Source organism: Alexandromys fortis, unplaced genomic scaffold (assembly GCF_014885135.2).
Source record: "Alexandromys fortis isolate MF-2015 unplaced genomic scaffold, M_Fortis_MF-2015_v1.1 scaffold_17, whole genome shotgun sequence".
Taxonomy (NCBI): Eukaryota; Metazoa; Chordata; class Mammalia; order Rodentia; family Cricetidae; genus Alexandromys; species Alexandromys fortis.
Window position 1 is genome coordinate 10,182,087 of NW_026067896.1, and position 14,521 is coordinate 10,196,607.

A 14,521-nucleotide genomic window follows, 5' to 3' on the forward strand; every position below is an offset into this window, starting at 1 on the left:
GGCGGAAACTTTTTTTTTCTTATTTTCAATAAAAAAAATAAGTTCAAGACCAAAAGTAAACAAATAAATAAATAAATAAATAAATAAATAAATAAATCTTAAAAAAAAAAAAAGTCGAGTTAACCAAATGTTGATTAAGCTTCCCTTTTAAATTCAGGTGTCTGAACTTTGCCCTACCACCAGTTTTTCACCATCATACACTACTTCTGAGAGGAAACTGGACTTGGAGCACAGCATGGTCTGAGCTGTCCAATCACACCACACTTTCCTGTGCTCTTCCTTTTTCCTCTTTCTAGTGATTTTTGTCTGCAAAAGAGAACTTCCTTTTTACTCGCTCTTGTACTTCATGGAAGGCTTGGACCTCGCCCTCTTACAATCAACTTATTCCAGTGAACTCTTCTACCCATAGCTACATGTGTGCCATAAGACTTTGAAAATAAAATGTCAATGCTTACGAAATTCAATTGGCAAAGGAAGTCTAATTTTATTGTTTTGTAACTATAATTTGTTTTTATCTGTAGCAGCAAAAAAGTGTGCCCAAGTATGAGTCAGTAGACAATTGTTCTTATGTTTCAGTACTCTATTTTAAATTGTGTTGGAGAGATATAATCAGCTTTCATACCTGGAGATCAGGATGTCTTTAATCTAGTGTTTGCCATCTGCAACTAGCTACTCAAATTTTCTTTGTCAACAAACCTCTTCAGCTCCAAGGCAAGCTATTGTTGGCTCAGTCTTAATATCTTTTAAGTTTGCAGGTATACTAGGGACTGCTGTATTTTTTTCTCTACATATTCGGTCCTTTTAACTAGGTGACTTCAACTCAAATTGCTGGGCTAACTATTTGGATTTGTTGTCCAATTTCTTCTAGTGAATTTACATAGACCAGATCTGTCATGAGATTTCCCATTTCATGTTGTAGCCTGAGACCCTTACATAGCACGCTTTACCTAGTATGTTGTATTCTGTTACAGTCTCCTGTGTTGACTATGTTTAACTTTGTGGCTTTATTTATCACTTTTATTAATAGGAAACTCCCTTTTCTATCACATCCTGCTGAAATGCAGCTGAATTACAAATCACAAATGTTTTCACAGCTATATCACTACCTAGTATAGTGCTACATATATCATATAATATCAAAAATACATAATACTCAAGTCAAAATGCCTTCTTGCTATGTTCTTAAGTTACTTGATTATGATTTCTATAATTTGTATTTCTAACCATGGAGCCTAACTTGGTATATTTTTAAGTTACTTGACTGACCTTGCCATCATGTGTATTTCTAGCCATGAAGCCTAATGTTCTTCACTAAATCTTCATATCTATTTCAACAAGATGTATCAAGAATCTATCTCATAAATAATCACTACACCTCAATTTGACTCATTTTCCTTACTTATAACCATATTTCTTGATGTAAATTAACTCATATCATTTTTTAGAATTATGACAATAACTGACTTCTGTTTCTACCAATTATCTTTTGAGTAAAAATACTGAATCATAGCACAGAAATGTAAAAAGTTTGCAGCAATGCTGTAAAACTTAAAAGACAGTGCCTCAGTTGTAGGGCACCTGCCTCACCCAACTCCTACATGCTCCGCAATGTCACCTTTTATCACTTTGGATGTAATATATTCAAAATGGTACAAAATTACAGCAATTCATGAATTTCATGTCTTTGTATCAAAAGAAAGGGAGGTCAGAAGGCAATTCCCAAGAGTTGTTTTTTTCTTTCTATCATGTGAGTCTGGGGTAACAAATATAGGAGCTCAAGATTGGCAGGAGCTTCTTGAACCTACTGGATCCCATTGCTGGGCTAAAAGTTCTTATAATTCCATGTACTTTCTGTTAATGTAATTCCTCCTTTTGAAACATTGTGAGTTTCATTTATGTTTAAAATGTATCACAACCTTTAGGAGCATTTGGAAAGCTTCAGTTTTCTTCTAGTTGAGCTGGAGTCAACACCAGCCTTCCTGGAATACACTATTATGACAGTGGCACCCTCACTCAGGCTATCTCGATTTTTATAACCTCAATTCATCTAGACATTACCCAACACTAAAAAGGAAAGTCAAAACTGTTTCTTACATAGTGGGTTTTTGCTCAGATACATGCGATGTTTCTGTAATATTTATTAGCATGTTAATGGTCCTTCAACTTGATTATGAAAAGTATGTTAACTGCATGAATGAGTCTATAGTCTAATGAGTGGTTCTCTGTTCATGTTTAGGACTTTTAATTGAATGAATGATGAACAAACATGAAAAATGTACAAAGTTGTGGGCAATAGCAAATGCAAATATGTACATATCATGTAGACAAAATAGGATTGATAAGTTTTGTGAGTCTGTGCTTTTATGGAGTGGGACTCTGTGTAATATAGTACAAAATGGGATCAATATCATTTCAGTTTTCTCATTTGCTACTAGGAATACTGATCTTTGCTTTGTTAGGAAGTATATGCAGATACACATATACACATGTAGCTGTGTTCTTCTTGAACAAAGAAAGGAAGGTGCATTGCTTGCATATTAACAGTCTTACTAGATCTTGCCAACATTTTCCTTATGTATTTCACAGCTATGGCAAGTTTGAAAAATATAACAGAGCCAACAAGAGAGTAAAACTTTCTGATATTTCTAAATCCTAGACTACCAATAAATGCATAAAATTATTCTAAAATACCTTCAACTTTAAATACCAGCTACAGATCCGTCCACTTTTTTATTTTACATGTCTAATCATAAAGTGCCCAAAATAAAATCAAAGGCATTCATGAATCAAATTTCAGTTGGCTGCTTTGGAATCCTGACATGCCCGATTTGTTCCGAGTGTATTTTTCTGTGAGACAGTGACAGGGGCAGCAGCTATGGGTCTATTTTACAATCTTCTTAATTTTTTTAAACAAATTCCATTTCATCTATATACTGTCTTTCTCAGCAACTCACCCACACTAATGTCTTTGTTATTTACCTCCCAATAGAGTGCAGCTACTCTCCCTCTGGCAATGCCAAAGCAATCTTCACACTGTCAATTTTGTTGGAATGAATTCTATTAACTCTCCAAAGATGACATCTTTCTGTTTGGTACTTGCTATGAGACTCATTGTTTTTTTCTTTTTCTTTTTCACATGCAAGTACAATGCTTTACTCTCTAAGGTCAGAGACGCACCCTTCCGGAGTTTATAAGACATTCAGGGTCTAATCTTGGGCACTGGGTTTGCAATCATGGAGTTCTTTCTTATCAGTGGCTGAGGTCAAACTTTCTGCAACCTTAGCAATTTTTCAGATTCTTTTTTCTAAGTTATTTTCTTCCTCAGAGAAGTTCTAATGCATATCTTCTCCTGAAGCTATCTTATCCTTCCAAAAAAATAATGCTCTGTTCTATAATCCATATAAAAATGCTGCTCCATATAAGTAAGATTTAGTGCTCAACTTTCCCCCTTAATATCAGGTCCTGTTAGCTACAGCATACTGTAGTTTATAAATGAAATTTTATAACAGTCTTATTCGAAACTCTTTAAACTTATTGAAGTTTGAGTTGTCTTTTTTCCCCTTACGTTCAGTAGATTTCTCTCTATTATTTTAAGATTCTACATAAAAACAAGCTAATATAATGTTATAGCCCTGATAATCCTATTTAGTGATCCCCTGGCCTAATAATCATACAAAGCCAGACAATCTGAAGTGATTTTTTTTGGAATTTCATATTTTGTATAAAATATATTTCTATTAAATTGTTGAGAATATCTCATAGAAAAGTATTTTAATCATATTTATCTTTCATTCTTAACTTAATTCTTCTCAGAGTGATTCCTAAGCCCCATGCCCTTCATGTCTTCTTAAAAGATAGAAAAACAAAACATGGATTATTTCTGTGGAGTCATCCCCTGGGACAAATGCACTTGGAATGACCCTCCGTCCATGAGAAGCTATGCCCTTCAATGGCTCTTGAGTGTGTCGAAAGGGGTCGTGAGCCCTTTACCCTTCCAGTCTTCAATATTGACTGCCTTGTTTTCTATAGAGATTCTCTTTAGAAGATGCAACACGACTTCAGTTAGTTAGTATATGGAGTTATACACTAACTTAACCTCTAATCTCATGAGACAACCAAGTAGGGAATAAGAGCATTGGCCCCTTAAGCAAATATACTTTACATATTTTAGCCTCTTTAATGTAAAAACGTTCCTCAAGTTGCTTCCCTTACCTGCCATTATTGATAAAGAGTTTATAAATATAAATTAGTTGACATCTGATAATATAAACTTGCAGCAGTGCATAGAGGGCACTAGAACATAGCTATTGTAGATAAACTATAAAAATGTATCAAGATCTGAACTAGTACAAGTTATGCCATTATTTTGTTTTAGATTTTAAGTCTCTTTCATACTCTAGGTTCCTATTATCTGCCTCATCAGCTACAGAAGTGACCTAGAGCTACCATTCTCCCTCCAGGATGGATTAGGCCTTCGGATATTGGTAAATAATATGTTTTAAAAGCCTATATACAAAATACAGAAAATGTTTTGTAAAAATAAATTTTTAGCTTTCATTTTATTGAGAAGTAGGTTGATAAGATTTGGTAATTTTTTTCAATTTATTGTTAATTTCTGGTGAATGGGAGAGATCAAGTAACTAATGAATTTGACTTTGTGACTTTCATGTGAGTTGTTTGCTTATTCCTGAAGTGTTGAAAACACATTTTCTAATTCCACATGTTATTTGAAAAAAAAACTATGATACTATATTGAAAATGTACTTATAAATAATTATAAATGACCCAAATAAAGTTCATGAACTGTGTATAAATGAACCAAAATATGACTTTTCATTTGAAACATGCTAAGTCTGCCTATATCAAATGCGTTGAATGAAATATTAAATGAGCCAGATGCAGAATCTGCTTTGAAGTGGCTTATGGTGCAATGCAATTGTGAATATATAAATGAATAAAAAAATTGAGTATAATCATAAGCTTGGTTTAGTGAAAATATGTTGTAAATTAAGAATGACATCTACATTGATACTTGAACACAATGGCTTAATACTAAACAGTTTAATTACATTTAAGATTATCTTAATGTTTGTATTGATAAAAATGGCCATTTCCCTAAGCTTGATTTTTTTTTCAGCTCTAGTGCCAAAAGGTCTATATCTGAATCTTTCCTGAGCCTGACTTGACTTGGAGATTTGAGAACAAACACGGAGACAAAAGTCAGGCAAGTGAAAGTGTGGGACAAGGTCTGGACACTCCTCAGATCATCAAAACAATACTTGATGTTCTTTTGATATTCCTGACTTAAATGGACAGCTTGCCCTTTGATTCTCTAAAATAGCTCCTGATATAAGTTTCTTAGAAGAAATAAGCATATTTAGAGTAAATCAACCCAGCTCATTTTAAGTGCAGATTCTCAGTGCCTCTAAATTTTAAACTGGAAGATAATAGATTTATCCAATGAATAAAGGCTGAAAAAATATTTCAGGAAATCTGCTTGATAAACTTTTATAAGTTTGGGTTGTTCAGAATATACTAAAATTATGGACTCTTAACTAAAGAAATTAGTATTTAATCAGTATAATTTTGTACATTTTGTGGTTTGTGGATATTCCTCTGAAATATCAGACTCTCATATATCATTTTTCTGACTATAGTGTCTAAGAACATCAATACCAGCTTTAAATCATTACATTATATTTTATAAAATTTTAATTATTCTTTAATCATACCTATACAGACTGGTGGGCTGGGCTGCCAGAAGTATCGATTTTCTACCTGAATGCAGGTTATTCTTTCCTGTCCCTGAAGCTCATATCCAGGGTCACACTGAAAAACAACTGTATCTCCAGGTTCTCGTCCATCCCCATTCCGTGTCCCATTCATGGGGACTCCTGGGTCACGACAGGCAGTGGCAACTGAACCTATCAAAAGGCAAGAAGGCATTTAGTTTTTATATTAGCAGAATCAGTTTCACAGTTCCAAACTGTAAGACTTAAATTCCACAACATTCCTCATGTTTATGTGTTGTTCAAAAACTGACTTTTAAAAATATGCTTGCATTAACTTTAAAATACCTATGACGTAAATGATTTTCTATTTCTTGGAAAATCTATGTGTTAGCTTTTTCTAAGAAATAGCATAGCATCTGAATCATTAAATAATGATCATATAAATTTCTAAAGTCTATGTTACAGCTATTTCTTCTGTGTGACAAGCAAGTATCCCACCTAAAAAAATAGACAAATAAAAACAAAAGGCTGGGAGTGGTTATTTGCCTTAGAATTCTGAAATACAGCTCCCCACTTTGGGAATTCAAGGAATTTGTCACATCCTAGCCACATTCAAGCGTAAAGAAATGAAGGACACTTCCTTACTTTCTTGCTCAGCTCAGTGTCCAGCCCATGAAATGGTGCTGTCCATATTTATGGTATTATATCTCAACTCAGTTGATGCAGTGAAGACATCCTTCTATAAAAATGCTTATAGGTCTAAGGGACGCTGACCTAGGAAACTCCTCAACTGAGACTGTCTTTGCAGGTATTTGAGGTTGTGGCATGATGGCATTGCAAAGCAATCATTTCCACCATGTTAAAGTCACTGTGACGGGGTGAAAAGAACACGGCCAATGAGAGGAAATAATTGTTTGGAAGATATTGAACTTACATCAGAGTGAGGTAGATAGAACAAAAGAGTAAGAGCAAGAGCAAGTGAGAGAGTGAGCAAGATAAAGAGAGAGAGAGAGAGAGAGAGAGAGAGAGAGAGAGAGAGAGAGAGAAGGAATAGCACTCTCTCTACTAACAATCAAAAAGCAAGATGGACAAAAAGATTTTTTTTCAAAGAACATGAAATGTTATGTGAAAATAAGTTCCACATCATTAACTTACAAAATGAAAATCAAAAATCACAGCAAGCCTTTATGATATCATTTTAAACTTGCTAACATAAAGTAAAAGTGAATACCATAAGCGAGTATACTAAATCCGGACATAATGCTAGATAAAACTGCATCATCATCCACACGTTGTGGGGAGAGCGGCAGGATGCTGTTGCATTGTGATACTTAGCTTTGCCAACTTGACACATCCTGGAAGTCTCAGTGAGTGACTGTTTATATAGTGGTGCCCTACGGCCGGAATTGGGTGAGACGTGGATGGACCACCACAGGGGATCCTACCCTTCCCTAGGCAGCACGTCTTGCAGTGTATATGTTAGAAAAGCCAGCTGAGCAGAATCAAGTAAACAAAAAACCATAAATATATTTTTAATAACTGCTAAGAATCACGGATGTGATGTCACCTCTTTCTGTTACTTTGATTTTTTCATAATGATGGACTTTATAACCTGGAACTCTGAGCTAAAATAAACATTTTCCCTTCTATGTTGCTTTTGTTTCAGATCTTTCCTCCACAGAAACGGAAATAAAATTAGAATCAGACCCTCCACGAAGGATTATTGCATTTGTTGTAGAACTTATCATATACTTATCTTATAGCCCAGGTGGTGTGTAAATAAGTATTTGTCCCCACAGATGGCTAAATGGTGGTAAATCCATAATACGAACTCATGCTCAGGATCAAAGAGGCATAAATCCACACATGGTTTCTATGTCACAAAAGTTGTCATGTTAAAAATTTAAAACCCAGATTATGTATTGTTTGGTTGTGTTATATATCATTTTAAAGGTGACTAATTTGTGAAAGTACATAATTAGTTAGTTGACAGCATCAGAATACATGAAAAAGAGTTCAGGGGTAATTGCTTGTGAGTACTATATGACTCCTTGTAATGGAAGTGTTCTAAGTCTTAACTATGGTGGTTGTCACGGAAAAGTACAACCATAAAATTACTACAAGTGTAATACCTTCATGCTTGTGGAACTGTTAAAATCCAAATCAGGTTGGTGAATTACACCAATGTCAGAATTCAGGTTGTGATATTGTACTACATATCTGCAAAACTTTACCTTGGAGAATCGAGTAAAAAATGTCAGGTACAGAACTGAACAGACATCGTTTTGTTAGTACTTGTGATGATGTTATTTTCTATATCTTTAGTAGATGAGTATGTGAATACGAGGCATATAGGTATATTAATTAGTTGAATAAGGGATTGATAGACAAGTTACCTATCAAGAGAATAATCAATGTAATACTACATTGATCTAATACGTGTAGTTGTAAATAAACAGCAAAGTCCACATTGTGTTGCAATGTATTGACTGTAGTGGTGTAGGTATCAAGAAAATGTTCATAAGTGAGAAACTGAAAATGATAGCATTATATTAAATTTGATAACTCACACACAAGCAGCAACACCAGCGAGAGGAATGTGCAATCTATAACTATATCAATTTTCATGTTCATATTTTTAAAGTAAGAAATTTTAAACATCTGATTTTAGAAATGAAAACTGATGCCTTTTAATTTTATATGCCTTTTTCAGAATTGCAAAATGAAGATTTCAGGGAACATTTTACCAACCCCCGATAATAGTAAAAAAAAAATCTAGATAGCCTTCTAGAACTGGTCTTAGAGTAAGGAAGTTGAATCCCAAAGTTTCATAGATATTCATTAATTTTACTGATAATATACCATTTTAAGTAATGGCCAGTGACATTATTCATACAATTCCCTTAACCTTCAAAAGAAAGAAGATCTCTATGAACTAACTGCTAACATAGCCTCAATTTATAGATAAACTTAGGTCTGTTAAATAAGCTGTTTTAAATTTTCCAGAACTAGAGATGCATAGCATGAACTAAGCCCCTCTTGGTCTACTTTCATAGCTCAAAGTCTGAATAACACACCAGAGACTTCTTTTATAACTGTCACTGTCTCAGAAACTCAAACATCTCCCTTCCTAATCCTTAGAAAAATAAACACCATTAACACATTTCAGAAGATATATATTTGTAATTAGAAAATTTAGTTGGCATCATTCAAACCATATCTTAAAATATTAACTCTAGCTCATACCAGTTATTTCTGGAGGGATTACTTACTTATTAGACTAACAAGGGAATCCCTACGTGACAATATTAAGCAAAGTTGGATTTATATAACCATAGAAGGATGTTAGACACATACATACAACATTTACATTGAGAATATTTTCCTTGGAAGGAGTAGCATGCAATCATGCAATAGACTACAAAAAGAAAAATGAAAGGTTGAACATTAATAAGAAACTTTAAAGTTTTGTATTTTGGGTGAGGGCTTACTATGTTTAATCTACACCCATAAAATTTACTAAACTTATTATAAATATTCTCACATAAATAAAATAATATATGATATATAAATAATTTTATATTTATATTTATGCATATGTATGTATATATGGGCATATATATTTATACATATGTATCTGTTAAACCTAAATTAGGTTGGTAAATTACATCAATGTCAGAATTCAGGTTGTGTTTGTTCTATGTATCTGTAACATGTTTCCTGGGAGAATCAAGTAAAGTATGTCAGATACACAAATTGAACAAATATCAAGTATTGTTTGTCAAGTTTTATTTTTCTATGTATTTATTAGACATATTATATATATATATATACACACACACACACACACATACAGAAGCACATATGTATGTATATACAGAGCTAGATAGAAATACTGAAAAGCAACAGTTGGGATCATCTGGTCATATGTAAACATGAGGGTAAAATGTGTGTTTCTTATGAAATTTTCTAGGGGTCATGATTTAAATGAGACAAATTATCTAAAAGAAAGAAGAGGGCTTTAGTATTAGGTTGAGATTTGTGTAAGAATATACATAGGCTGAGGTCTAATTGACTTGAAAGGAAAGAGGTGGTAAATCCCTACCGTTCCATTTTTCTCAGTTAATAAACAAATTAGCGGTAAGGTTTTAAGACACAGCGGAGTCTGAGAGGGTTGAGTGAAAGACCAAAGAACGCTCTCCCCACTTGAAATGACTGGAATTTTAAAAGCAATTAGTTAAATACCCACAAAAATAATTACATTGTAGGGATGCCATTGTTTTATTGTCTTCACTTATTCAAAGTTTGGATCCATACTGGTTACCTTCTGTGTTTGTGAGTAGGAAAAATTATAGTAATTTTAGCACCAACCATTCTCTTCCATCGAATTAATAGAAACAACAACCAAGGAAAATAATAACCATTTCAGAAGTTATGTTATTTCATTATTTCTGCTGAGGATTCAAGAGTGAGAAAATATCACATAATTAGTATTATTATCAACAATTATTTAGTAATGTAACTGTATTTAGGAATTAACTACATTATTAGGAACTGGTAATTTTCATTTAATACTATATTTTCCTTATATTGGAACACATAACTCTGGAATTTTAAAATGTGACTTTCACTTCTCTTTTTATTATATATAAATTTTGATTACCTTTTCTGACTTCTCATTGAGTACTTTCATTATTTAGCATAATATTAAGAAAATTATATAGAACAAGAGTTTTATAGAAATAATCCTTTTATTATCTTTCTTACAAACAGAACTATAAAATTATTATTAGAATATAGTATATTGACTAGCAATGTATTGTCATACCATTTCCATTTAGTTCTGATTTAGTTTAGTTCATATTGCTTTGTATTTAATTACAAACACATTTTTGTTCAGCTACATTCTAAATGGTATAGCTACGGAAGAGCAATTAGTTCAAATAAATTCACGGTAGGAAGGAAAATTCCTAACATAAGAAATAGATTGTATAAAAATCTGGGCTGGCATCCATGGTCTCTTATAGTGTCTGCATAACGCTTGACCAGGACCTTCTGGCTTTCATTGTCTCCATTGAGAAATCAGGTATAATTGTGATAGGTCTGCATTTATATGTTACTTGGCCTTTTTCCTTTGCAGCTCTTAATAGTCTTTCTTTATGCTGTATGTATAGTGTTTTCATTATTATGTGGCAAGGGGACTTTGTTTTTGATCCAGTATATTTGGTATTCTGTAATCTTCTTGTATCTTCATAGGGATATCTTTCTTTAGGTTAGGAAAGTTTTCTTAAATATAAAGCAAAGAAAAGCAGCCTACAAATCACAATTTCAGAAAACCTGGACAACAAAGAGAACTCTAAGAAAGACATGCATGGTTCTAATCTAGATGGACAGTATAAAAGACAAGATCTTCTGAGTAAATTAGGAGCATGGGGACCATGGTAGAGGGTTGAAGGGAAGGGGAGAGGTAGGGAGGGGAACAGAGAAAAAAATGTATAGCTCAATAAAATGAAATAACAATAAAAAGAAATAGATTGTACATTGACAAACCATAAAAAAGTAGCTTTGCAATTTTTGTTTCTAATTTTATATTTGTGTATGTTCTTGTCTATACAGGCACATGTGTACATGCAAGTGCATGTGTATTTGGGTGTGTTTGTGTATATGCACATATGTGAGTGCAAGTGTATATGCATGTTGGTTTGTTGTCTGTGCTAGAGAAGAACCAGGCATGGGGAACGGGTCGTTCCTCAGGTGTCATCTACTGCCATTTTGACTCTTTATCTCTCACTGGCCGGGCACTCACCAGATATGACATCTGGCCAACAGTGAGCTCCAGGTTACCGCTAGTAACCTCCTCCCTCTTCTGGGGTCAGATTGAGTTCGTAGTGCTTTGAAGGGAAGCACTGCCTCAGTTTGCCTATTCTACTTGCCCTACTCTTCGCTGTTGTTGCTTTAGGAATAGCTATTTTTCCTGGCTGTATTTTAATAAACTGAGATTTTTTTTTTCTGTAGTGATTACAAAAAGAAATAAATTCCCTATGGCAAGCGCTACTTTCAAAGGGGAATATCTTTTATTGCACTAAAAACAAATACCTATTTGATTTTTTAATTTAACTTTCTCATTACCTGTTATTTGAATAAAGAGACTTGTAATGTAATATAATTTTATAGTTACATTTTATAAGCAATTTTTATAGGGAAAATTTCAGATATGACCTTTTTCTTTGGCTTTTTCTTATTTTTTTCCAAGACATGATAAAGGCATGCACTATTACGCTCAGCTCAGATCTGCCCTCTTATAGTACATACGTATAGGTGAATCTTTAGCATGTATTATTATAGAATACTTTATGGTACAATTGAGAAAGTTTATATATTAGAAGGAAATTACTTCCAATCCATCTAATTTCATTTGATATTATTTGGATAATTCAATGAACCAAATCCACTGAGAATCATTTTATTTGTTTATCAAGTAGCTGTGACCTTATCGAATAAAGCTAGTCTGTGCTAAGAATAAATGAATCATCTTTCCAAATAAGAAAAGCATCAGTAAAAAAAAAATCAGTTGAACAAATAAATACTTGGGAATTAAGTTAATGATGAACATAAAATTGTAATTGATTATTTAACATAATTATTACATAAAGTTGTATTTCAAAATGATGGGCATTTATCCCAATTAGATAGAAAGATTTATATTACAGTGAAGTTCTCAATATATTCTAGATAACTTGAAGATGTAAGAACAAATGAATATTATTATATCTAATGATTTTCTTATTATTGTAATTTTCTATGGGGTAAAAATGTGTATTTGACTTCACATTTTTCTCTGTCTAATTAAGAGTGTACATTTATGAGAAATAGACATTTCACATAGCTGAAACAAGCATATAGATACATTTCATCTGTACACACACACATACACACATATACAGACAAACATAAACTCTTGGGTCTTTAATTAGATCTGATATCTTAAATACTATTATAATTTCTCAGGGGAAATTAACAACACAGCTATTTTTTTCCTCTTATAAATGCACTTGGTGTTTTAAAAAGCATAGACACATTCACAACACCCCTTGATTGTTGATTGTCATTTCTCCTTAAATATTTGATGATTTGTGATAAAATTTTTTTAAGATCTTGTGAATATAAATAACTTTGTATTTCATCAGTTGAATGAACAACACAATTAGATGTAGGAGGCAGACTATGTTTATAGAGGGACATTCATTGATCAGTTTGTCTCAATTATATGAATTTTTGCTTCCTTATCTGATAATCTGTCAAAAATTATTTTACTTGTCTTTCCAAAGATTAGATAAAATCTAAGGTTTCATTATAACAGTTATATATACAATTCTATGAAACTGTTGATATTGGAATGAGAATTTAAAACTAATTGGTATAAATTTGAATTTTGTAGTGTATATTCACAGTTTTTCAAGTGACTTCCACAAGGTCATGGATCAAATTTGATATCCATAACACTTTATCTTTTTGTCTTATGTGGTCCTTGGGCATGTGGGGCTTGTTGTTTAATTTTCGGCATTGCATTTCCCCATGGAAAGTCAGAAGAAGGCTACCCTGAAACTGGAATTATAAATGGTTGTGAGCCCCCCTTGTGGGTTCCAGGAATTTAACTCAGTTCCTTAGAAAGAGCAACTAGTGCTCTTAGCCAATGAGTATCTCTTTACTACTTCCACTAATTCCTATATCATGGGTAAATAATCAGTGTGTTTGCTAGTCTAATATATATTTAAAAGCTTTAATTACCTGGAACTATGTGGAATTGTGTGATTTTTTTATATATCATGGTCCTAGATGTAGAAAAATACTTAGGTTTATGAATAGTAATAAAAAAGACTATTCCAAAATGATTGCTGCTGTATTCGGAGGTTTTCAGCTCTGTCAATATAGGTTGTGGAACAACATTGGTCATCACTTCTCATGGTAGCCCGTTCTGCTAAACTCACTTTCCTTATGCTATTTTTCACAGTTGTCCGTACATTTCAAGACGTTTATATTTGGCAGATACTGAACACTATATATACCTTGTAAACCCCATTGTTACAGGAATAGATACCACAAAATAACAGCATTTTGTTACAATAACTCATTCATTGTTAATTTACAAAATGAGAAATCACAAATGTATTCACGGTACATTATAATTTATGTCTACAACTCAACCCTTAGCCTTTGCTTCTATATACGTTAGGGGAAAAAAAAGCATTCCACAAATTCTGCAAATCATTGCCTAGAAGCTTTATGTGGTTGCCATGCCACAGTAGAGCCTATGCCACATCTGGCTGTCTTCAAGCTGACTGATAGGGCAATGGTGTCAAACAATTTTCCTCCTACCATCCTTACCAGTATTGTGTATGGAGTGCGTATCTGGGAAAATGTAATTTTATCTATAAATATCCTATATACTGTCCTGGGAGGGAAGAGTGAATTAATTAACATCTGAAAGTGTAGCACAAATAATAAAAACCCAGACACAGAAATTAAGGTTCAACCGGAAAATCAGAAAAGCAAAACAGCCAAGTAACTAGAGAAGTCTTATCTCTACCAAGGCTGGGAGACCACAAGCTAAAAACAAACTAAGCCTTTTTTTCCCTCCCATTTTATATTCCCTCTAGTGCTGGGATCAAAGGTGTGTGACTCCCTATGACTGGGATTAAAGGTGTGAGCCACTACCAACTGGATTTGTTTCTGCATTGATTTTGTGTAACCCATGGTGGCCTTGAACTCAAAGAAATCCAGCTGACTCT

General features: G+C 33.2%; 1 protein-coding gene across 3 annotated transcripts in view; it reads right to left on the reverse strand.

Moving 5' to 3' along the window:
• Positions 1 to 14,521, reverse strand: part of Csmd3 (CUB and Sushi multiple domains 3) — a 930,239-nt gene that overhangs the window by 242,009 nt on the left and 673,709 nt on the right. For all 3 annotated transcript variants that reach the window (XM_050162609.1, XM_050162600.1, XM_050162593.1), the window contains one exon: positions 5,733 to 5,924. In XM_050162609.1, coding sequence (XP_050018566.1) covers positions 5,733 to 5,924 — 192 coding nt within the window. The remainder of the gene's footprint in view (positions 1 to 5,732; positions 5,925 to 14,521) is intronic.